Here is a 23,197-nt window from a genome sequence, read left to right as displayed (position 1 = left end):
CGCATAAAGAGAGAAAATCGCTATTTAGGAGAGGAAAAAAAAAAAAAAAACAAAACAAGTTAAAATCGCCTTTTCGCTCCTCCTTTCAAGACAAATTTGTCTTTCTCGGTGACATCTGACAGGGACCGGGGGGGACGCCGTCCCGACGCTCCGACCGCTCTCAGAGACCCTGCGGCCCCCGGGGAGCGGCCACGGCGGGGGCTCGTGGGGTCGGAGCGCATGGCGTGGGCTGTCCCCTCAGGAGAGGGGCCGCTGTGGGGCCTACGGGCCTCTGTAGAGTCTGCGCCCCGCGCCATCTCCAGATCGCGGTCCCCAACCGCACGACTACCAGCCCAGTGCCGCTCTGGGAGCGCTCCCTCAGCGCCGGCCCCACACCGACAGCGGGGGGGCGGGAACAGCAGCACCCACCAATCCGAAGCCGAGGCCCGTCTTGACTGACAGCAAATGTTATCCAATAGGAGTCGCCACTTGAGCAAGAGGGGCGGTGGGTGGTGCTCAGTTGTAACCACCCATTGGGTGGAGCCGGAAGGCGGGGCGTGGATGGGGCAGGGCTTCGGAACGGTAAGGGGCGTGGCCTCATCGGGGTATATAAGCCTGAGGCGCAACGTTTCGCCCGTTCAGTCGGCGCAGCGCCGCCGGAGGTTTTGGTGTGTGCTGCGGGTCTGTGCACCGCGCCCGCCGCTTTTTGTTGTGTTATTGTGAGCGGGGGGGGGGAGGGCCGTCCCGCCGAGGTCAACGGCTCCCGGGTGCGTCTCTTCCCCCGTCCCTCCCTGTGCGCCTCCGCAGAGGGATTTGTCGCCCGCTGAGGGAGGGCGTCCCCCGGCCCGCGCCCCTTCCCTCGCCGCTCCCGGCCGGCGGCTCGCGGCGCTTCCTTCTGGATGCGTCCCCGTAGCCCCGGGCGGGAGGCGGCCAGGGGGAAGCGCTGCCTCCGAGGATTTACCGCCGCCTGGGACTCAGACCTGCGCCTTCCCCGCGGGAGCTCCCGGCGCCCCGGCTCCGCTGCCGCTCCGGGCCGCCGCTACCATGGAGGACAAGTACCTGCCCGAGCTGATGGCCGAGAAGGACTCGCTGGACCCGTCCTTCACCCACGCCCTGCGGCTCGTCAACCAAGGTGAGGGGCGGCGGGGCACGACGGGGTCCCGCAGTGGGCACGGGCCGGACCGAGCGGCGGCCGCCGGGGCTGCTCAGCCGGGAGTTCGCCCTTCCCTCTGCACCGCCTGGAGCGGTTTGTTGTGCTCGAGCTCCCGGTGAGATGCTCAGGGAAGGGCTGACCCTTCCCTTGCACCGCTTGGTGGGGTTTGTTTGTGTTCAGGCTGTCGGTGTTCCCCGCCCTCCGTCGGGCAGCGCATCCCTCCGAAGGCAGCGCACGCTGGATCCCTTCCCGCATTTCCCCTCTTCCACGCGGTTTTTATTCTGTGATCGCTTGCTTCTCGAGTTATAGGTTTTATTCCGAGTTGAATGGTCGTGTTAGAACAGCCGGGTCTGCTGTGCTCTGCTCGGGCTGCGCGTCAGTTTAAAACCCCAAAAGGTTTTCTTCTTTTACCCTCTTTCTGAACAATAAATAGATTATTGCTTATATATGCGTGAGCCTTCTCAAAAACGAGCCTACAGCCGATGTGCTTTCCTAGGAACTTTTGGCTGCGTAGCTAAAATATTAAGCAACCAACAGTACATTTTAGTAAATCTTAAAAAAACCCAACAAAGCATATTTTCTTGTGCAATTATATAACTCCAGATAATAAATGATCCCCACCTCTTTTGCATCTGACATTTCAGATGTGCTTTAAAGTGCTAGCTCTTTGTTTCAGTGATGCTACTCTGACTAGAAAAGTCGTTCTTTGTGAATTAGAATATGATTTAATGTACATTTTGAGATACTCTGTAATTGGTGGGTGACTTTGAAGTACAACTCTGGGGAGACAAGCGCTTGATACAGCGCTTTGGGATGTTTGTGTGAAATAAGTTGTGAACTGATCTTCTCATATACCTTAGTGACAGCCAAAATTATTCTGGCTTCAGTTACAGTGATTACAAAGCTGTGTTGGTGTGCTTTACATCCTTTAATATGAAGAGGTTTAAATCAATGGGGCTACTTTCAATGCCTTATTGGTTTTGATGGGCAACAGATGCAAATGCCTGTCTCTGAATGAGAAGGAGAATCAACTATTGCCTCTGAAATACTCTGGAGTTAGGGGTAGCTGTCAGCAGTTTCAGCCGTTGTATCTGCATGTCCTTGGTATTTTGCATATTTTTCCTAACTTTGAATTTGTAAAAATGCCGCTATTGATAGTGGGAAAAGGAGGATTATGTTAATAAACCGATATCTGTTGTGCTTGGTGTAAATAAAAAACTTGTTAAAAATTAGTTTGATGACTGTGAATTAGTGAAGTTCCTCTCCAGATAGGGAAGAAAGAATCCTTTTTGCATATGTAAATTATTCTAAGGAGGTACAAAAGTTTGTGATTTACTACTTTGCAAATGATGTTTAAGAAAGTATATCTGACTTCATGGCTACTATCAAAATAGTGACTTTTTGCGTTTATGATACTTTCTGAGGTTCTCACTGAAATGAGAAATTAGAGGACTGAAACTTTTGCCTTTCATTATGGTATCTATATGTGAACATTCAGCTTCAAAAATAAATATTATAAGTGGAAAAAATGAACGTAGACAGACAGAAATCTGACCTCTTGTAATCTAGTGTGTCTCTTGATTTTTTGCTTACTTTTAAAGTAAAGTCTTGGATTAAATCTGAAGTATTTCATATTTTAAAGACAGATAAAAAAAGATAAGGAGGATGACTGTTAACTGGTTAACTGCACTTTGAAATGGAAATCTGTATAAATTCAATGTAAATATATAGTTGTAGAATTGCCAAAGAACTAAATAAAATGAAATGACTGTATAATACAGGTGAGAAATATGACTGCGGGAGAGGATGTTTTACAAACCCATCCTGCCATAACACTATCAGGGACTATTTTTTCTCAGTTGTAATAACTATGCACTTAAATTAATGAGAAGTATTAGTGGAAATGTATATGTAATAGTTCTGGCATGGACTTTGCATGTCAGGTCCACTGAATATTTTCTGTGATAGTTCAGTGTGCAGGCAAATGAAATGGCTGATATAATTTTTTAAACTAGGCTTGTTTAGGTTTTACATTTCAAATGAAACAGTTTTCCAAGTTTGACTTCTTTTGGGTATCTGGGAGAATGTCTTAGCAAAGGTTTTAAGTGCTTTAAATAACCAGCTTAATTATGTAATAGCATTTTGATGTCTTAATGCTGTTAAATTTGCTGTCTGTATTTACTTAAACTGAAATATTGTACATCAGCCAGCTTTCTTCAGAAAGTTGAGATTGATTTGTAAGAATTGTATGGTTGGATTAGTAAATCTGTCCAGGATGCTGAAGGAACTGAGGTGTATGTACTGCTTAGACAAAAGAGCCAAATTACTAACAAATTTCTAATCATGTTGAAATTTGGTTTCTAGGGAAAAGTCCTGTGTCTGAACTTCTGAAATTTGATAACTATAGTTTTCAGATGGAAGTCGACATATTTGTATATTATGCTTATAATTCCAAATTATAATTGAGTACACACAAATTACATAATTCTACATGATATAGGAAAAAATTGGAGCTAGAGTTGCTTCAAGCTCCAGGGTAGCATTTCAGTTGAAAAAGAACAAAGTGGAGGTTAATAATACTGTCCACAAAAGCATTCTTGCAGTATCTTAGTTATCTGTCTTTCCGAATTAGCACAACAGCAATTTCCCTGCCTTCAAACCTGGTTTTAAGTGTTGTGAAAGCACTAAAATAAAATATCAGTATCCCTCAATGTTCCCGCATGGTACATGGAAGTGCTGATTTTTCTTGTTGAAAACTCTTGCTCGAGGATTTGATGCCTTGTCTCCTTGGGAGACCTATTGCTTAAATTTTGCTTTAAACAGTTATTGAAACATTCACCTACTGCTTAAATTTTAGAACAGTAGGAATCTTTTGCAGGAGACTAGACTTTATCCCTTGCTCTAATTAAGAAGATTTATTTGTATACTTGAACATTAAGCCATCCTAAAAAGGGGATTTTTTTGCCTGTAAGCCATTAAACATGTTACAGATTGGAAGTAGACTTACTTTGCATGTGTAGCAAAGTGACCATGCTAATAGGATTAATTTGCAGCTGTCCCAGACAATGGGAATTGGAACATTATGTCCAGTTATTAGCTTATAATATGTTCTGTAATTGAAGGACCTTGGGAAAGATGAGGTTCTATGAAGAAGCAAGAGCTTAGTGCACTTGTATTTGTATTTTTCCTATTTGCAACTCTCAGGTGCTCATCTTTATGCAAAATCTGAAAAATATTTCTCTGTGTGAAAGCGATGCTAGTTATACAATCAGGCCTTATTTTGAAGGCTGACTTTGCACTTGGGGTTGTATGTAAACATTGCTAAATGTGCAAGCGTAATGTTGATTGTCATAACTTGGATCAAGACTAATGCTCTAAAAATATTGAAAGATCTGTAAGAGAAAAGTTTCTTTATCATCTTTCACATCTACGTATAATATTGATTCATGACAAATATTTTGTGAATGTTGGATGGAGTTTCTGAAACTGCAGATGGAAGAAGCTAACTGTAAATAAAACATGTTGATACCAGACACATTTTGTAACAGGGGAGACATTAAGATGAGTGCCTGGCAGTTGTTTGTAAAGTTAAATGGGTAGGTGAGGAGAATCCTGTCATCAAAGTTAGGGCTGCTGAAATCCTTATGTCAGAAGATAATGAGTCCTGGTGCCATTGCTGAAAGACAACTCTTCTGTGTAGACTGGACCTGTGGAATTCTTCCTTACAAGCTCATTTTAGCTGCTTTGAGACTTGAGATAATATCTGAAGTTGGCAAGGCTTCCTTCAAACTGTCAGTGAGATGATGCACAGGAATACCAAACCTTCCTATCAGTAGATGGCTGTATGTGCCAGCTGTGTGCTGAATGGCTTCCCTGAGCCACATGTCTGGTAGTGATCAGCAGAGGCTTGCTGTGTCTTGTGTCAAATTTTGAGCAGGAACTCAAATAGAGCAGTACCTCCCTAAATATCAGGGAGAATAGAGTGTGAGGAAGTGTACTCACCTTCTGCGGGATGTTAATGGTCTGATTTTTTTTTTTTTTTTTAGCAGATAAGGGATGGCTTTGTAAAAATGAGTGAAGTAGGAGCTTAATAAATTAAGGTTCTGTGTATGTTACTGATTTTTGTTGTGGTTTAGCCCCATCTGGTAACTAGCTACTGTGCAACCACTTGTTCCCTGTCCCCTTGTGGGATGTGGGCAGAATTGAAAAAGGGTAAAACTTGTGGGTTTAGTAATTGAAATAGAGTAAAATATAATAATTGCAATGAAAAGGAAAAAAAGAGAAATAAAACCCAAGAGAAGCAAGTGATAGACAATACGGTTGCTGCCCACCTGTGGACTGATGCTCAACCTGTCCCTGAGCAATGATTGGTGGCTCACAGCCAAATCCCCCCGGTTTATATACTGGGCATAATGTTCTGTGCTGTGGAATATCCCTTTGTCCAGTTCAGATCAGCTGTCCTGGCTGTTCCCCCTCTGGGCTTCTTGAGCACCTACTCCCTGGCAGAGTGTGAGACACTGCAAAGTCCTTGATTTAGAGTAAGCACTACTTAGCAACAGCAAAAACATCAGTGTGTTATCAACATTATTGTCATACTGAATCCAAAGCACAGCTCTATACCAGCTACTAGGAAGAAAATGATCCTAGCTGAAACCAGGACAACTTTGAATAAATCAAAGTATGCAAGGGTGTCTAGCTTTTTCTTATAAAAAATAGTTGATTATGAGTAGTGACATACATATATTGTGATAAAAGTAATCAGTTTGCTACTGAAGCATCCACTTTTCTGTGTGGACAGGTGTTTCGTGGCATGTCACAGACACACATGGTGCTGCTCGTTCCCTGTCCCTAATGGTGTTACATGTACTCGATTGGTGTAACCTCAAACTCTCCTTTAGTTCTCATTTCAGTATCAATCACAGGAACAATACTTGTTTCAAGTGTCCTACTCTTTGAGGATTTCAGAACACTTCATAAAGGTCATAGTAGTTTCGAAAATGAGAGATAGCTGTAGAAAGCTGAGGGGGTTTCAAAATTATTTGGAGCATCCTATTAGTTTCAGTGATATAGTAAATTTTGTGCCCTTCAGATTTTTTTTCAGACAATGGGTCACTTTAAGTTGTCTTTCTTAGAGGTTAACTAGAAATAAACTCTTCTGGTCTGGTTACTAGAAGACAATCTAAAAACATGTTGGTGGAATTGGGTATTTGCCAGGCAAAGCGTGATGAGAAATTTGAGTGACAGAAATGGGAATGGATGTGGTGTGATGTTGGCACCGTCAAACCAGGGAAGACTGACTTGGATTCTATTTCTGTTTTCTTAAAGCAGCATGAAAAGTAGTAAGTCTTGGAGGGGAGAACGGATATTTCAGAGACTGTCCCTCATCTCAGCCATCCATATTTGGTAACACTTCAGAAGTTCACATTTTTGTCATGGTTGCTCTTTGCTTTTAATGTGGTGAAACTGTACTGGGACAGTCCTAGGGCCTATTAAAAATTAGATTTCAATCTTGGTCTCCTACAAGGCTGAGGAAGTGATTTATCAGATATTCCAGTCATGTTAACAGGGCTTCTGTGAAATGCAGCTGAAGATAATCATACTTTCTTCAGCCCTGGGCTCATCTGCTCTGGAGCATGACTGAGCCTGCAGCCGCTCACCAGCGATCATAGTTAGTCCAAAGCCGACTTCTAATTCACTTGCACACTCACTTTGGCAGTCAATGAGAGAGATCGAATTTAAAGGTTTCAAATGCAGACTGACATGGTTTGTCACTTTCAATCCTTTTCGACACCAGCCATGCAAATTAAAACTGTAACCTTCTGAGTGCTTATTTACTGGAGGAATCAGAAAGAAGGTCACAGCACTGAGTGGCTGCTCTTCTGGCCTGTGGCTTGTTTGACTTTACTTACAAGTACTTAAAAAAATTATCTATGTGACCTTTCTAGCCCCTGAGTTTTTTTCCCCCCTCTCTGACTTAAAGTATAATTAAGAAAGAAAAGAATTTAGGATGTGCTCTGATTTGATAGAATCAGGTATCAGAGTTCAGAGTTGAGTAGCCTCTGTAAAGTATTCAGTGTGATACTGCATGAGTTTTTAATTAGTATTTAGCAGGTTCAGTAAAAAGCATGTTTAAATGGATTAACTGGTAACTGATGCACCTAATATTTTATGGTGAATTAACTGACTGTTCTTAGCTGAACTGTGCAGGAATCTTGCAAGCTTAATGTTTACATTATTAATACTGTTTTTCAAATAGAATTATGAAGGACAGGACTCTTTTACTGAGCAAGTGGAATATCTTGATAAAGTGGGGTTGTCTACCCCTGAGTCCTGGGAAGGCAAGTCTCACCCATGCAATGGGAGCTGTTGGCAGGGGTTGTAGTACTGGGAATTACTTGAATCATGTGCTTCTAGCTGAGAGTGATTTTTCAAGTATAACACTGGCTAGAAAATTAATGTCTTTATGGCCCTAAGCTAAGGCCATAAGGGCACATGGACTCGGGAATTTCATTTTCCTGTGACATTCTAGGTACTGAAGTCCATATGTCTTAATCTTTGAGGAAATCATGGTTAAAATACAATGCTCTGCAAGCTTGAGAACGTCTGCAGGCCTCTTGCTGCTCTGATTCGTGTGTGAGAGTGGTCTTTGGCTTGTGGTTTGTGTGCCTGACTGCCTTCAGAAGTAAATAAAGATGCTAAGAGGCCCTTTAAAATGATGGTGAAATGTCTGGCCAAAAAAATACAGATGAAAACACAGAGTGCTTTAGTAATGGATGATTAATTCTTGAGCCAGATACAAGGGCTGGTGGATTTTGTGTGTCTTGACATCTTTGATTCTGAGTGAGGTGCATTTGTGGACATTTGATCTCAGCTAGATTGTGAAGCTCTTTGAACTGTCAGTGTTGGGCTGTACGGTACATACAGGCTGGTTGTTCATGACAAGGAGCAAATTAAAGAGCAGCAACTGGAGAGATGGCATGAAGAAGCACTGTTAGGCTGAGTGATGTATTTTTGCGTCTCAATAGCTGAGCAGTGCATGTTTCATTCTTTGCATGCTTATCTTAAAATATTCCTTTGCTTGAACTCAATTTTGTCATATTTATCACTTATTGTTCTTTTATGTTGTCTTGTTGTTTTTCATTGTTTTACCTTATTGTCAAGGTAAAATTAATAAGAAACTAGGAAGTTAAATGGATTTCCTTCCTATTCTCCATCTCCAGTTGCTGTTTGCTGGCTGCCTTTCATTTCTTATTGTGATATGTTTATCAGACTTTTGGCTTCAGGTAGCAGCTCAACATCAACAAAGTTGCAAGGCAGAAAACAAATGTCAGTTTAATTCTTGTAGATGGTAAATCTTTTGCTTTTTTGGCTTATATAGGTGTTCTTTTATAGGTCTTTATTTTCTAGGAAGAATTTCTTGACAAAGTAATTGGAAACCTAAAAGATTAGAAATCATTTCAGTAAACCTATTGTACTTGATCCAAAAGAAAATGTTATAACAACTGCTGCTGTGCTGATCTTAGTATAATATAGTGACAGTGAAAACCTGAAGTTGCAAATCCTTTGAGGATTTACTGATTTTCTTCAACTTTAGTAATCCCTCTGGATTGTTCAAAGGAAATAGTCAGAGGAAGATGCCTTTTTATACACAAGACAAAGAATATTGGAAGAAGTCTGGAGTACTGTGTGTAGTTTTGAACACCATAATATAAGAAAGATATAAAGCTATTAGAGCATGCCCAAAGGGGGACAGCAAAGATGGTGACGGGTCTAGTGGGGAAGCTGTATGAGGAGCCCCTGAGGTCACTTAGTCTGTTCAGCCTGGAGAAGAGGAGACTGAGGGGAGACCTCATTGCAGTTACAACTTCCTCGTGAGGGGAAGAGGAGGGGCAGGCACTGATCTCTTCTCTGTGGTGACCAGTGACAGAACTCAAGGGAATGGCCTGAAGTTGTGTCAGGGGAGGTTTAGATTGGATATTAGAAAAAGGTTCTTCACTCAGAGGGTGATTGGGCTTTGAAACAGGCTCCCCAGGGAAGTGGTCACAGCACCAAGCCTGACAGAGTTCTGAAGTGTTTGGATGATACTCTCAGGTTCATGGTGTGACTCATGGGCTAGTCTTGTGCAGGATCAGGAGTTGGCTTCTATGATCCTTGTGGGTCCCATCCTTGTGGGTAATATTCTCTGATTCTGTAAGTCAGAGCAGAAGCAATTTTGACATTGCAGCTGCATTTGTTGAATGCTTGGAGTGTAAATGTGTCTGTAGCCTTTTACTGCCTCAGATCATTTGGTAGCAGTACTTTGAGAAGTAGATGTGTTTGAAAGCAAAAAGTTTTAGATTTTTTTCAACCAATTTTCCTGCTGCTTTGTGGTAATGTTTTCAAAAGATGTAGAAATGGAAGGACTGCTTTTAATGTGATCATTTTTCCTTTCATATTTCTCCTTTTCTGGTTGCTGATAATGGACAAAGGTTACTGGTTCCTTTTGATCTGTGTCCTAATTAACTAGAGGTGGTCAAGTACCAATCCTGATGTGTTTCTGGTCAGCAGCCCTGTTTCTGTTCCCTGAGATCAGATTCACAGTTGAAGAGGGCTGAGGAGCTTTTCGTTGTCTTTTTTCCGCTACCAAGCAGAAATGATGTGCTGCTCTGGATACAGACTTCAGTGATACGGCTCCATGGGGTAAACTAGTGAAGTAAAAAAATCACAATCACCCTTTTTTCCTCCACCCACCTTCAGACTAATGCAAAATGATAAATTTCACTTTTGTGAAAGTTAAAGGCACTAAGATCCATTGTGTCAGTTTGGTTCTTTGGCTTTGTTATGCTTAACTATACTGCATATCCATTCCTGAGTTTGAAGGAAAACAGATTTTTCTCTGCTAGGATTGCCTTCACAAAGTTGGACTATGATGTTCTTGATCCATTTGTTGAGTCATGGAAGTTCAGATACCATTTTTTTACTTTACTAAATATCTGACTGCTTCATGACTACTTCAAGCCTGCTTTTTTTAGGATCAAGAAGTCCTAATTTTGGGGAAACATGGTCACAGATGACCGTGTTTCTTCTGCCTCCCTTTAAGGGGTTCCCTGAAACTTCTGTGATAGTTGGAGGTGTTTCTCAAAGCAAAACAGTTTAATCCTAATGATTTGACTCAATTTCTCCATTTAAAGCCTAATGTCTGGAGAAGCTAAGCTGCTTCACTTTGTGCTTCACAGCAGATAGGCTGCAGTGATACCTTTAGCTCTAGTTAACACTTGCTGCTTGTCTAGAGTTATCCTGGTAATATCCTAGTCTGGTTTGCAAGGTGAAATGCAACACCTTAGTACTAGATCTCAAAGACTGGAAAGGACTATTGTGGTCCAATTTGTCTTGTGTAACACAAATTGGTCTTAAAGATTCTTTTCACTTATCATATACCCTTGACCTTTTTATTACACTATGCATCCATGGCCTGGAAAAATGATTAGGTTTTTATTGGCCTCCTATATGAAAGCATACACCAGAAGATTTATCATGTCGTTAAGGTTTACTCTGTCTGTTCTTTAGACTTTTTTTTTTCCTGCAGGCACCTGCATCTTCACAGAAACCTGTTTCTACCATGTGAAACAAATGTGTGGAATAAGTGTAGTCCTTTAAAGTGCTTGTGAGGGATGTGCTTGTTTTGGCTGGAGTGGAGTTAATTTTCTTTCCAGTAGCTGATATGTGACTATTTTGGATTTGTGATGAAAACAGGGTTGATAACACAGGGATATTTTCATTACTGCGGGTCAGTGCTTACACAGTGTAAAGGTCTTTTCTGCTCCTCACCCCATCCCGCCAGTGAGGGGGCTGGGGATGCACAAGGAGTTTAGGAGGGGACACAGCTGGGACAGCTGATGATGAATGACCCAGAGAATATTCCAGACCACATGGTGTCACTCAGTATGTAAAGCTGGGGGGAAAAAAGAAGAGAGGAAGTTCAGAGTGATGCTGTTTGTCTTCCCATGTCACAGTTACATGTGATGTAGCCTGGCTTTCCTGGGAATGGCTGAACACCTGCCTGCCCATGGGAAGTGGTGAATGAATTCTTTGTGTTGCTTTGCTTGCCTGCATGGCTTTTGCTTTATCTATTAAACTGTCTTTATCTCCATGCACGAGTTTTCTCACTTTTCCCCCTCAAATTCTCCCCACCTTCCTGGGGGGACGTCAGCACCTTGTGTAGGGCTCAGCTGCCAGCTGGGGTTAATCAATGACAGGGAATTAATGACCTCTGAGGATTTTTTCAGCCTTGTTTCTTCTGTGAATTTGGGGATCTCGGGCAATCATGAACTATGATTCTGGGTGCACTTTGGAAAGAGCAGAAGCCTTCCACAGTGGGTTTTCCAGTAGGGTACTGATAGAGCATCTTTATATGTAGTGATGCAGAAATCCTGACGATGTAGGTTGCGCAGGAAGGTTTTTGGATGCGTCTGTGTCAGAGAACTCTGTATTATCAGTAGGGCCCTAGATATTAGAAAAGTCATTATGCATGTTCCCTTTTGCGTGGCGTTGTTTCTGGAGGACTTTGGAAAGGCTTTGGCGTCACTTCGGGAGCGGTGCCGGGAGGGGGCGGCAGCGGCCCGGCCCTGCGGGGCTCCGGTAATCGGTGTCAGCCCCTCTGGAGAGCCGGGATCGGGGCTCCCAGGAGCAGATGTGAGCCCCTCTGGAGAGCAGAGATCGGAGCGGTGGGGGATGCATGTGGATGCTGGGTGCCATCGGTGTTTGGGTGTCACATCAGCTCTCGCAGCCAGATGTGTTCTGTCTGTTCCACATCCTGAAGCGCTGGTGTGTCCCTGTCCTGACTTAACTCCAGCCGGCAGCTCAGCCGCTCGCTTGTTCCGCCGCAGTGGGATGGGGGAGAGAATCGGGAGGGTAAGGTGGAAGACCCTGGGTTAAGAGTTAGCTCTGTGTTAAGATAGGGCAGTTTGATAAGCAAGGCAAAAGCTTCGTGAAGAAGCAAAGGGAAACACGGAATCCATTCACCCCTTCCCATGAGCAGGCAGATGTTCAGCTATCTCCAGGAAAGCTGGACTCCACCATGCTCAGGAAGACAAATGCCACCACTTTGAACATGCTCCCCTTCCTTCTTGTCCCTACTTTACATGTAAAAGATGACACCGTATCGTACAGGGCGGATGGTTTTGAGCTAAAAGAAGAGTGATTTAGATTAGATGTTAGGAAGAAATTCTTCACTGTGAGAGTGGTGAGGCACTGACACAGGTTGCCCAGAAAAGTTGTGGATGCTCTATCCCTGGGAATGTTCAAGGCCAGATTGGATGATACTTCAAGAATAACCTGGTCTAGTGGAAGATGTCTCTGCCTATGGCAGGGGTGTTGGAACTAGATGACCTTCAAGGTCCCTTCCAACACAAACCCTTCTATGATTCTATGGATGGCAACTGAAATAGCCTGGGCCTGTGGTGTTTTCTTCATGTATACTTGAACTAGTTAGACTGCTGTCAGTCTAGTTTCATAAGTGGTGAATGAAATTTTAAAAGAAACTTCTCCAAACTTTTCAACTTCAAGCTCTTAGAATATCACTTTACCAGCTGATAAAATGGAGAGTACAGGGAAACTATCATAATGTTATTTATAAATGATTTGCTTATAGATGCACTTATACAGCTTGAGGACCTGAAATAATAGGCCTTGCTTGGAACACTAAGTAATAGTTCACATAGTTCAATGTAAGGTTAATTAAAAATGCCAATGTACATTTCATTACCTTGTAAGTGGCAAGTGGCTGGCTGTGGGATCATTTCTATGAAGAATTCTAGGCAAATTATCCTTTAAATTAATGCCTTGACAGTGGAAAATGGATGTGATTTGCTGTCTTGACCAGTAGATCATAGTTTCTTTAGGCTGAAGTGGTACACTGAGCACTGTGCTAACATAACGTGTTTTCTGCCTCTGAGTAGATTGTAGGTTCTGAATGCGCCAATCCCTTATCCATGTCCATGTGCTCAAAGCAATGACCAAAGCTTCAAATGACTGGTTGCCTAGGATAGAAGGCTGCCTGCTATGATGACTTACATGAAGTTGATGCTGAGTAATTACTCTAGGCACTAACTCAGGTTGCTGGATGGCCTCCTGCTTGGTCTTTCTGCTGGGGAAAGCAGCAAGATGGGTAGGAAAAATTGAATCAAAAGTACTTTTCTTTCCTACTTGGTTGAAGTAACTGTAAAGCTGTAGGTTTAATTCTGTACAATTCTTTCAGAATGTTTTGTTAACTTAATATTACTCCACTGGAGTAATACCTGGCTAGAGCGCAAAACCTGTAGGTTGCATTTGAGTAAATTTTTCAGCAGTAACTATTCCTTATTTCCAAGTCTGTGTGAATGGTGCTAATCACGTAGGTACGTCTTGTCAGCATTTGTGTGAAGTGTTTTGGGGCACCTCATTTGGAACGTTTCTTTGCTGTTATCAAAGCTGAGATTTGAAGCTTTTCTGCGGAGTCATCTGAAAAGGGCTGAGTGCAGAGAATGCAGAAAGCAAACGTAGTTGCTTTATTCAGGTTTGGTACCTTAAACATGGCTGTGCGTCCTCTCAGTAATGGATGTCAAGCTGTACTGTAATAAAACAAATGTTAGCATTATTTTTCTTTCATTGTATTTATGACTGATTAGCTGTTTGAGCTGTATCAACTATAGTCAACTTTTGGTAATAACACTTTTTTCCCCTTTTCACCTTGCAGTATTTCATCCTCAAGACAGCCGTCCTTACATGGGAGACATTTTTACATGTACCTCACTGAAATCCTATCAGAATAGTGAATGCAATTCCAACTTAAGCCACAAAATGAAGAAATAAGAGCAGATGACCCCTTCAGAAAAATAGATTAAAGATAGTAGATGCTTCTGGCCAGCTACATAGTTAATCTCATGCTTCTTGTCAAGAGGTACTGCCAGTAGATAGTTATTATGCAAGGGTAAAGTAATAGCTGTGTGAATTTAGTGGTAAAAGCTTTTCCTCATTCCCAGCTCTTTCTGATAATTTAACATTATGTTCATAATTTTAAGGTAGTTATAGCAAATTTAAATAGTAACTTGTTAAGTTAGTTTTATGTTGCTTTAGAAAGGGATACTACAAAAAGAGCAATCCTGGCAATGTAGTTCCATTTATAGTCAACAAAGACTGTAAATGCATTTCTGGCATTTTCTGACTCTGACACACTGAAGATTGTGTGTCTTTAAACCCACATGTCAAATTTGGTAGAGGTATCTGTAACGCATCCCTGCGTTTCTCTGGATGGCGTGAGGAATAGCTTATCTTCCCTGTGGTTAAACGTTCTTTTCAGTTTTATTAGTAGACAGTCAAGTATTTTTCAGTTCAGTTAAGCACTTTTATTTCTTTGGTGTATGCAAAATAGCACATTCCAACCTTTTAGGTGGTTATTCTGTATATTACTGGATATGTCATTCCTGCACTTGCTCTAAAATCAATGAATTGATAAGGGGAAGTGAGATATAAAATTTAGTAACATGAGCCATTCTTTAGTGGGACTTCATTGGTCCACAGGTATCCACTGTGACTGTTTGGGTTTTTTGTTCTTACCAAAGGCACCTTCTGCATTGTTCCTCTCTAGTAGCAAGGAGTAGTAGAACAATCTACCCCATTAAGTGGTTATTATTGCTCAGCTGTCCTTCATCCTTGGGGCACCCAGACTCTGAATTTCTTAAGCAGCTGTATTTTTTAAAATGCATCCCCTTTGTCCTCTGCCACTTCTAGAAGTTAACTTCATTCTATAGTTTTGGAAAATGGAGCTTCAAAATTTTCTTTTCCATATAGAAGCAATTGGAGCATCACTGAACCAAGAAATAATGGCACCTCAGGTACTTGGCGTTGGCACTTTTCTTATTGTTTCTTGGCAGACAGAAGTGATGAAGGAACAGAAACTTGGATATATGGGGTTATGAAGGCAGGTGGGGGACAGGCAGGGAAGGTGTCTGCTTAGTAGCAGCTTCTGCAGCTTCCCAGTGCTACTGTTACAGTTTTAGTTTAGGTTTTGCTGTCTCACCATAAATGTAGGTGAATTTCCCTGGCTGTGAGTTGTTCCACTGCACTTCAAAGTGTCAGTTGCCTTGTGCATGTGACATTTTGTAGTAGTTGATTTTCTGTGTATAACATGTAGAAATATGCTGAAATATGCTATTTAAACTATTTACTATAGGAATTACATACCTAAGGAAGTTCATAATGCACACCCTTGCTCATCACAGGGAAAAAGATGTATTTGGTGAAAGCTGGGATTTTGAAATTCGCTGGATTAAAACTAAACCAATAACATCTCTAAAGGTAATTAATCATAATATTGCTATGTGACAATGTGGTTGCAGTAAAACTCGGGCATCACATTTTCCACTTCTATATTAGTGCTTGATTTTAAACTGTCTTCAAAACTGTAAGACAAATGAATAGTCAATATCTTGACTGCTGAGTAGTTGCACAGAACATGCGATTATCCTGCTCCTTACAGGTATACCATAACCATGTTTGTTGGAAAGAAACTTGACCTTGGGCTTTTAAAAATGCCTTTTACCAAAGACAGATACTTTTTTTAATAAACAAATTTACTGACCTGAAATATAACTTACTCAGAAGGAACTGCTTAGTTTTATTTAGGGTAAACATGACGATGCTTTCTTTAGAGAAAGACTTCAGGTAAGAGCTGTTTCCTGTGGCAAGTAAAACCATAAAATAAATGCTATTAAAACTGTATTGTATTTCAACTATATAACGTGTTTCAGCCAAAGCTTATTGGCATAAGTTGGTAGTTACTTCAGATACTTATGCAGGTATAAAACTGTCTATTAAATTTTTTCTTAGAAGTTGAGTAATGTTCTATTAGGTGAGTGCTAGGAATACTGGTTTAAGAAAAAGCTTTCTTTGACAGATGCCATGACAGTTGGAAGATTGCTTTCCTCAGTGAAGGTGCTACATGGACAAGCACATGCTCCTACAGAGACCAGGCTTATTGCAGTGGATGTGGCTGCTTTCCTGCAGAAACTGTTGAAAGATGTTTGTTCCTTCTCTTTTGATTTTCAACTGGAATGAGTCCACAAGCTGGACTTTCAAGGTTTATCATGCTTTTATAGGGCAGTGTGATCTTTTTTAAAAATTCCATTCAACTAATTTTGAGAATAAGTTTGATAGAATAATAATTGGAAAAAGTAAAATGTGGTAGCAATATGCTGAATTCTCTGTAATATGTATCTTCATGCTGGACAACATGTTTGGATTCACCTGCTATTGAGCATGGAAAGGATAGTAATTAATGTTATTCCTCTGCTGATTAAAAACTAACTTGGATGCTAAGTTTTTAACATCCAATTTATGTTAAGGCTAATACATAAAATCTCCACACAGATTTCTTTAAGCTGTGTTTTCCCATAGGACAGTAGATGTATGAGCTGCCTTTGTATGTTTGTCCTGCCAAACTGTTACTGCAGCCAAGGACTGTAACGGGTGACAAATAATGAAAGTACTGCCTACAATAATTTTGACAAAAGCAGTGTTTTGCCTCTTTTATTTGCTGGCAGTGGGAGTAATGGCCTTCTGAAGGAATCATAAAATGGTTTGGGTTGGAAGACTCTTAAAGGTCATGGAGTTCCAAGCCCCCTGCCATGGGCAGGAACACAGCCCACCCCACCCAGCTTGCTCAGAGCCCATCTAACCTGGCTTTGAGGTTAGAGGATCAGGGGTATGTTAATGTAATCCAGGATGGTGTGTTGGAATTAGTCCTCTTTCTTTTACGTGTGCCAACTAACCTCCGTAGGTTTGTTTCATACACCTGTGGATCAGAATACACAAATGCTTTAGGATATTTGGATTGTTACCTTTTCCATAAGTATTTTGTCAAAGCATTTTTCAAATTAGTGATTTTTTTGTTTGTTTTACAGATTAATATACAACCCATCTACAGTATGTCCCATGACATCCATCTGTGGTTAAGTTCTTTCTGTACAAGCTTATCTTTGCACAGCTTACTTGCATATCAATAGTTTGTGCTTTAGTAAATAAGGTTGCAGATGCTGTGTCTCAGGAGTCTGAGCAATTTACATTGGAACACCAGGAAACTTGTGTTCAAATCAGCAAGCTGAGAAAATTATGAACTGTAGGTTGAATCAGCAGATATACATAAAGGTTACTCCAGCATATACTGTTTTCAATGGTTAATCTTTCCCAGGCTCCAAAGCAGTGGCTGCATTCCCTTTTAGTTCACTTGGCCAGTGCAGTGTCACAGGATATATAGATGTTTTTATCAATTCTGTAGTAAGATTGAGGTTATGCTTGTTGGTAATGGTTAGTGTTGGATCATTGGGTATGAGTTTTCTGTGTCCTAACAGTGTCTGCTTAGTCTGAGCTTCACTGAATTCAGTATAAGAATTTAGAAACTTTATAGATACTTGTGATAGCCTCATCGCTGTTCATTTTCCTAACTCTGTGTGAAATATGAACAGTGACAAGTGTTTATTGGACAGAAAATGCACTTTAGACAATGTGATGTTCTGGGAAGCAGTGAGAAGAGGTGTGTAACTTTGGAAGAATGTGTGCATTTTCAGCCATACAGAGTAGATTACTGGTGGAACTCTAGATAGGGTAAACAATGGACTGCTGTACCCTGGGTCTCTCCATATATTTCTCTTGACAGTTTGAGCATATATAATCCTATCATGCATGAATAACATTAATTTCTAGCATTCAGATAAGAAATCATGGCTTTCTGGGCTACAGTATTTCATGAGAAATCTTGGAGTGGGGGCAGAATTTTTATTAGAACTAGTATTTTTTAAAAGTACCAACGATGGAACAAATCTTTCCATCAAAAAATCATTTCAAAACTTTCCAGTAAAACAGCAGAAATCAAACAAGCAGCTTGCTTAAATGTGCTGAGTAGAGAAGAAGGATCACTACTTCGAGTGCTGGCAGTGCTGTTCTGGTGCAGCCCAGGTGCTGGTGGCCTTTGCAAGTGCACCTTCCTGGCTGGTGTTCAGGTTGTTTGAACTTCAGGTCCTCTTCCGCCAAGCTGCCTTCTGGCTGTTGGGTTTCCAAGCTGTTCTCATGCACAGGGCTGTTCTTACACAGGCACAAGACTTTGCACTTCCCTTTGAAGTTCATGAGACTGCTGTCAACCCGTTCCTCCAGCCTTTCAAGGTACTTCTGTCATCACAGTACTGTTTTAATCAGTCCCATTTTTCTATCTGTAAACTTCCTGAAACTGCATTCTATGCCAGCAGATGTTAAACAGCATTGACCCACTAGTGTCCAGCCCTCATTTGGGCTGGTTGTGATGCCTCCAGCACAACCCTTTGAGCCAGGCAGGTTGGTTTTTGGTACATGTCTCTAGCCTGTACCCCATCAGTTCACATGAGGATGAGCCTGTACCCCATCAATTCACATGAGGATGGTGTGGGAGACGGTATCAAAAGCCCTATTACAGATGGGATGGAGAAATCGGCTGCCTTTGTCTCATCTGTGGAGTCCTCAGGATGTGGATTGCTCTGTTGGGTTAGGAGTGACTTTGACTTCCCTGTCGTGGATTTGTGAAAACTACTCACACTCACCTCGTCCATCTATGCTTCAAAATGGTTTTCCAGGGTTGTTTATGTATCACCTTCAAAGGGATCCAAGGTGAGTTTTACCATTCTGTTGTGCCCAAGACTCTCCTCCCTGCTTTTGAAGATGGGACTGATATTTGCTTTGCTTCAGTCATCAATGGTGTTCCCTGATGGCCATAACCTTGTGAAAACAGTGACCTGTTTGATGACAGCAGCCAGCTCCCTCAGCATTTGTGCATGTTTCCTGAAAATTCTGGTTTAGTGATGATTTCAAGTAAACTGTGACTTAGAGAAGGTGTAAATTGTGTTTTATTGGGATTTATCAGTGGGATATGACATGTTACTGAACTGAGGATTGCCAGAGTGTGAGGCTGTACCTTGGCCCTCTGTCAGTAGGGATGGAGGGGGCTGGCAAGACTCTAGTTGCTCAAAATGATTTTTAGGGAAGTAGAGGAAAATAACACTATGTCTTGCTGATGGCTGCATAAATCTTGCAGAATGCTGGGTAAACATCCGTACACTTATTTGTGTAGCTATCAATTATACAAAATGTAGTGATGGAAAATCCCTGGTGAGGATGTGTTTTGGTAGCATAGCTGTCTTGCAGTATTAAATGTGGTTTGTTTGAGTCTGTTATCAGATTTTTAGACTACACTGTCTTTGCCAGTGCCCTAGAGCTTAAAGTGTGGTCTTTAATAGTGCTCAAGTCTGTCTGTTTTAAGGTTCAATAACTAGATGTGCTATAGCTACTGTTTCAACTTGGCAGTAGTTTAAAATGTGATATTTGCATATAAAGAGCTGCAGGTTGTACCCATTTTTCAAATGAGATCTGACTTAGGCTTTTTCTTGTGAAAGTTGTCAAAGGAGTCACAGAAAGTTTGAGCAGTGCTATGCACATAATAAGGAAAAAAGATTATAGACCCTTCTTGATGACTCACCAAAATGACAAGTTAAATCTCTGTAAGGGCTACCTGGCTGTGTTCATACATATAAATGAAAGAGATGGAACAGTTGCTTTTAAGGGCTCTTGATGCAAAATATTAACTTCACTTTGCCTAAGCCCTATGCCCCAAGTATGTGTTCTGTATGTTGGATCCCCTTCTGAAATAAGTCATGGCTTGACATTTAAAATCTTCATCCACAGTAGCTTTGTATCTTTACTGCCTATTGTTGTTTGCACATGCTGCTTTTTTGAGGGAACCAGTTTAAGCTCGTGCTTAAAACTTGATAAGAAATGTCTTCTAAACAGAAGGATCACTTAATGCTAACCCCATTTTGTTCCTACCATACCTTCTATACAGTTCAAAGGGCTTCCAGAGCCTTTTGTTTGGGGTTTTGTGAGCTACTACATAGAATAACTTGTAATCATTGCAATTGGAAAAGATCTCAAAGGTTAACCCAGCACCACCATGTCCATCACTAAACTATGTCCCCAAGTGCCACATCCACATGCCTTTTGAACACTTCTGGGAATGGTGTTTCCATCATTTCGCTGAGCAATGTTACTGTTACAATGCCTGGCCATGCCTTCAGTCAAGAAATTTTTCCTAATATGCAGTCTAAACCTTTCCTGGTGCAACTTGAGGCCATTTCCTCTTGTACTATCCCTTGTTACCTGGGAGAAGAGACTGACCCCGACTTGGCTACAACTTCCAGTTTTGTGCTGTCATGTGGAAGCATGAAAATGTCCTTGCAGAAAGGGAATGGTTCTCCTACAGGCTCTTGTGCAGTAGATATGGTAGGTAAAACCAAGATAGGGTCCTTTTTCTGGCACTTCCTACCTACAGGAATGATCATAAGGTGCCAAAGGCTCTAAGAAACCTCTGAAGGTCCAGTGTCCTGCTCCAACCAGGACAAAAGCCAATATTCTTGCCAATATTTAGGCAGTAAGATTAGGTGTTCCTGAGGCAGGGAGGAACATGGTAGTCAAGTTCCTGTTCTTGACTTGTTCTGGATGTGGATGTAGGGCATTGGGTACTGTGTTTCCACCTGTATGTTTGAGATTTTTTTTTTTATTTTTAAGTTACAGAACAAATGAGTTGACTTTTTGTAGGTAGTGGATTTCTGACCTTGCTAATTTAAGAACATTCATGTTTAAAGAAAGCTGTAGGTAGTAGGCAAATCATGCAGGTGATTTTAGAATTTTGTTATAAGTTATCTTTAGAATGAGAAATAATGTTCAGTGGAGTAGGGTGGGTATATGAGACTGATGCCTACGTCTGCATCTTGTTTTCTTCCTGAGCAAGACTGATTAAACATCTATTAATATCTTATGTTTGATTTTGCCAGTTCCTACTGTGGTACTTTCTACCTTATTGCTAATATTAATCAGTCTAAATATATTTCAGTGGAGTCATTTTTGATGTGAAGGTAATAGGTGTTCAATTAGTTTTGAATTGCTGAAATAAAGAGGCCCATTCAAAATATTTGTCATATTGGTGACTGAAATATATTTTCAGATCAGTGCAGACAGGAGTACTTAGACTGTAAAATAGAACCTAAAATGCCTGTGAATGCAATTTAAATAAAGATTGGTTTGAGTCCTTCAACAGGGTTATTATTATTAACTTGAGGATTCTGAATGCTGTAGACATCATTCTAGCATGAACCGCTTATTTTATTGTAAATTCAAATTGGATTCATTGTCAGTTGCTTTTACAAAATTAAGGTGGCATATAAAAGACAATTATTCTGAATTCAACTATTGTAATAATGTACATTAGTTGAAACAAATTCCTATATTTTTTATGCACAGTTCATGTTCTTAATGTATTAGTTTCTATGCCAGTTCAGAATTAGGACCTATTACAGAGACAAAATTTGTGATTTTTAAAAGGACTTTTTTTTTAAGCATCAAAATGTTGGCAGAGGAGGGTTCATAAAGGAATGGGTGTGGGTGCAATAATAGAGCAGCAGCATTAAAAATTAAAAATTTTATTGCATTTTTTATGTCCTTTAGACTCATTCAGGATGGGTTTATATGTTGTCATTTCACATATATTTAGCTTCCTTATTTTAAAATTTTTGAGGCTATTTTTGTTTGCTTGATTACTTTAGTTCTCTAATTTGCCTTTTTTTATGAAGATACACTAATTAGTATTTACCTTGGAAATGTCTTGGGGTGGAAAAAGGGATATTTTTCTAAGCATTTACTTACATCAGGAAATGTTTAGTTTGTGCTCTTAATTGTGTGTTTTTTCTGGAGGATTGGGATGCTGCATACAGTTGAAATTGGGGAATTCTGCATCTTCTGTGAATATCTACACAGAGAAACTGCTTTGAAGCAAACTAGACCATGCTAGACGTGTTTTAAGATGCTCAAAAGCAGGAGGCTAAGCTTGTCTCTGCTGTTTAGTGCAAAAATTGGGAGGGTGGTCCAGCTTCATGATGATCTAGGGAGAGTGAATAGCAGGTCTCTTAGAGGTTGTTGTAAGGAAATCTGTGGGGGTTTTTTCAGCCAGCCTTTTGAAATGTATTAAAGCCTTAGTGTGGTGATTCTGGTTCAAGTTCATGCTGTGCATGTTTTCAGCTTCAAAGACAAGAAATGTTTGTTGGAGAGGTGTTTGTTTGAGGACTTTTAATCATCCCCTAGTGGGACTGGGAGTAAAGGAGTCCAGTGTGAGAGATGTATAATCAGAAGCACAGTCAAGACCATTTTACTGTGACAATAATGAGATTAAGCTCTCATCAATATTGTCAAAATTAGAACTATAGTTGGGTTCACCATCCTGTGTTAATGAACTTTGGATTTACCAGAAGTCTTGGAAGGACTTGGGGCATTAAGTCAGCATCCAGCACAGCAGACTTCCTATGACTTGGATTCATTGTGGAAATTCAGATTTTGATTTTTATTTTTAAATGTGCCTTCTGAAATAAAGTATGGGGTTTGCCACAGTGGAAATTTTCAAATAAACAGTATAAAATGCTGACGAATTTAAGCCATGGTATAAAAGTGTAGTGCTTTTATTGCAAAGTCTGTTTCAGAAGTGCTTACTGGTACTCTGAACTGGAAAGATTGTAGGAAATGTGGGGAAACTGGACTGGAATTGTCAGTTTTTCCTCCATTAAAAAAAACCTGATTTTTGTTATGAAATTCTGCTACAACTGGCATGACCTCCCTCCTTATCTCTGGGAACTTGTTTCTTACCAAAGCTTGTGTGTTCCTTAAAGGGATTCTTCATAAAATGCGAATTAGTAAATAAATGAGTCTGGTTTTTGTAGTAACATCATTTTGATTTTTATTTCTAATGTGAAACCTTAAGGAATCATGGTGTCAGAAGAGATGGCCATCTTACTCAGTGTTGTATCTCCAGCAATGGTCAATAGTAGTGACTTTTCAAGAACTAAAACGACAGGGAAAGTATAGGAAGATACTTCCACAACCTTCAGTTTGACTTAAGAGCTTTGTGAATTGAGGGTGGTGTGGTTTTTCTAAGTCAATTGTGAACTCTTGATTTTAATGAGAAAGTCATGCTTCAGTAGTTGTATA

At 40.8% G+C, this 23,197-nt stretch overlaps 1 protein-coding gene across 4 annotated transcripts in view; it reads left to right on the top strand.

Moving 5' to 3' along the window:
- The first annotated feature begins 624 nt into the window (after positions 1-624).
- Positions 625-23,197, top strand: part of KHDRBS3 (KH RNA binding domain containing, signal transduction associated 3) — a 97,619-nt gene continuing 75,046 nt past the window's right edge. For 2 of the 4 annotated variants that reach the window (XM_064644248.1, XM_064644237.1), the window contains exon 1: positions 629-1,111. In XM_064644248.1, the coding sequence (XP_064500318.1) occupies positions 1,024-1,111 (88 nt within the window). In that variant the 5' untranslated portion in view covers positions 629-1,023. Of the gene's footprint in view, positions 1,112-23,197 lie in introns of all 4 variants that reach the window. The other 2 variants (XM_064644269.1, XM_064644259.1) reach the window with 2 other exon arrangements.

This window comes from Pseudopipra pipra, chromosome 1 (assembly GCF_036250125.1).
Source record: "Pseudopipra pipra isolate bDixPip1 chromosome 1, bDixPip1.hap1, whole genome shotgun sequence".
In the NCBI taxonomy this organism is placed as follows: domain Eukaryota; kingdom Metazoa; phylum Chordata; class Aves; order Passeriformes; family Pipridae; genus Pseudopipra; species Pseudopipra pipra.
This window is presented reverse-complemented; position numbering and strand designations above follow the sequence as displayed.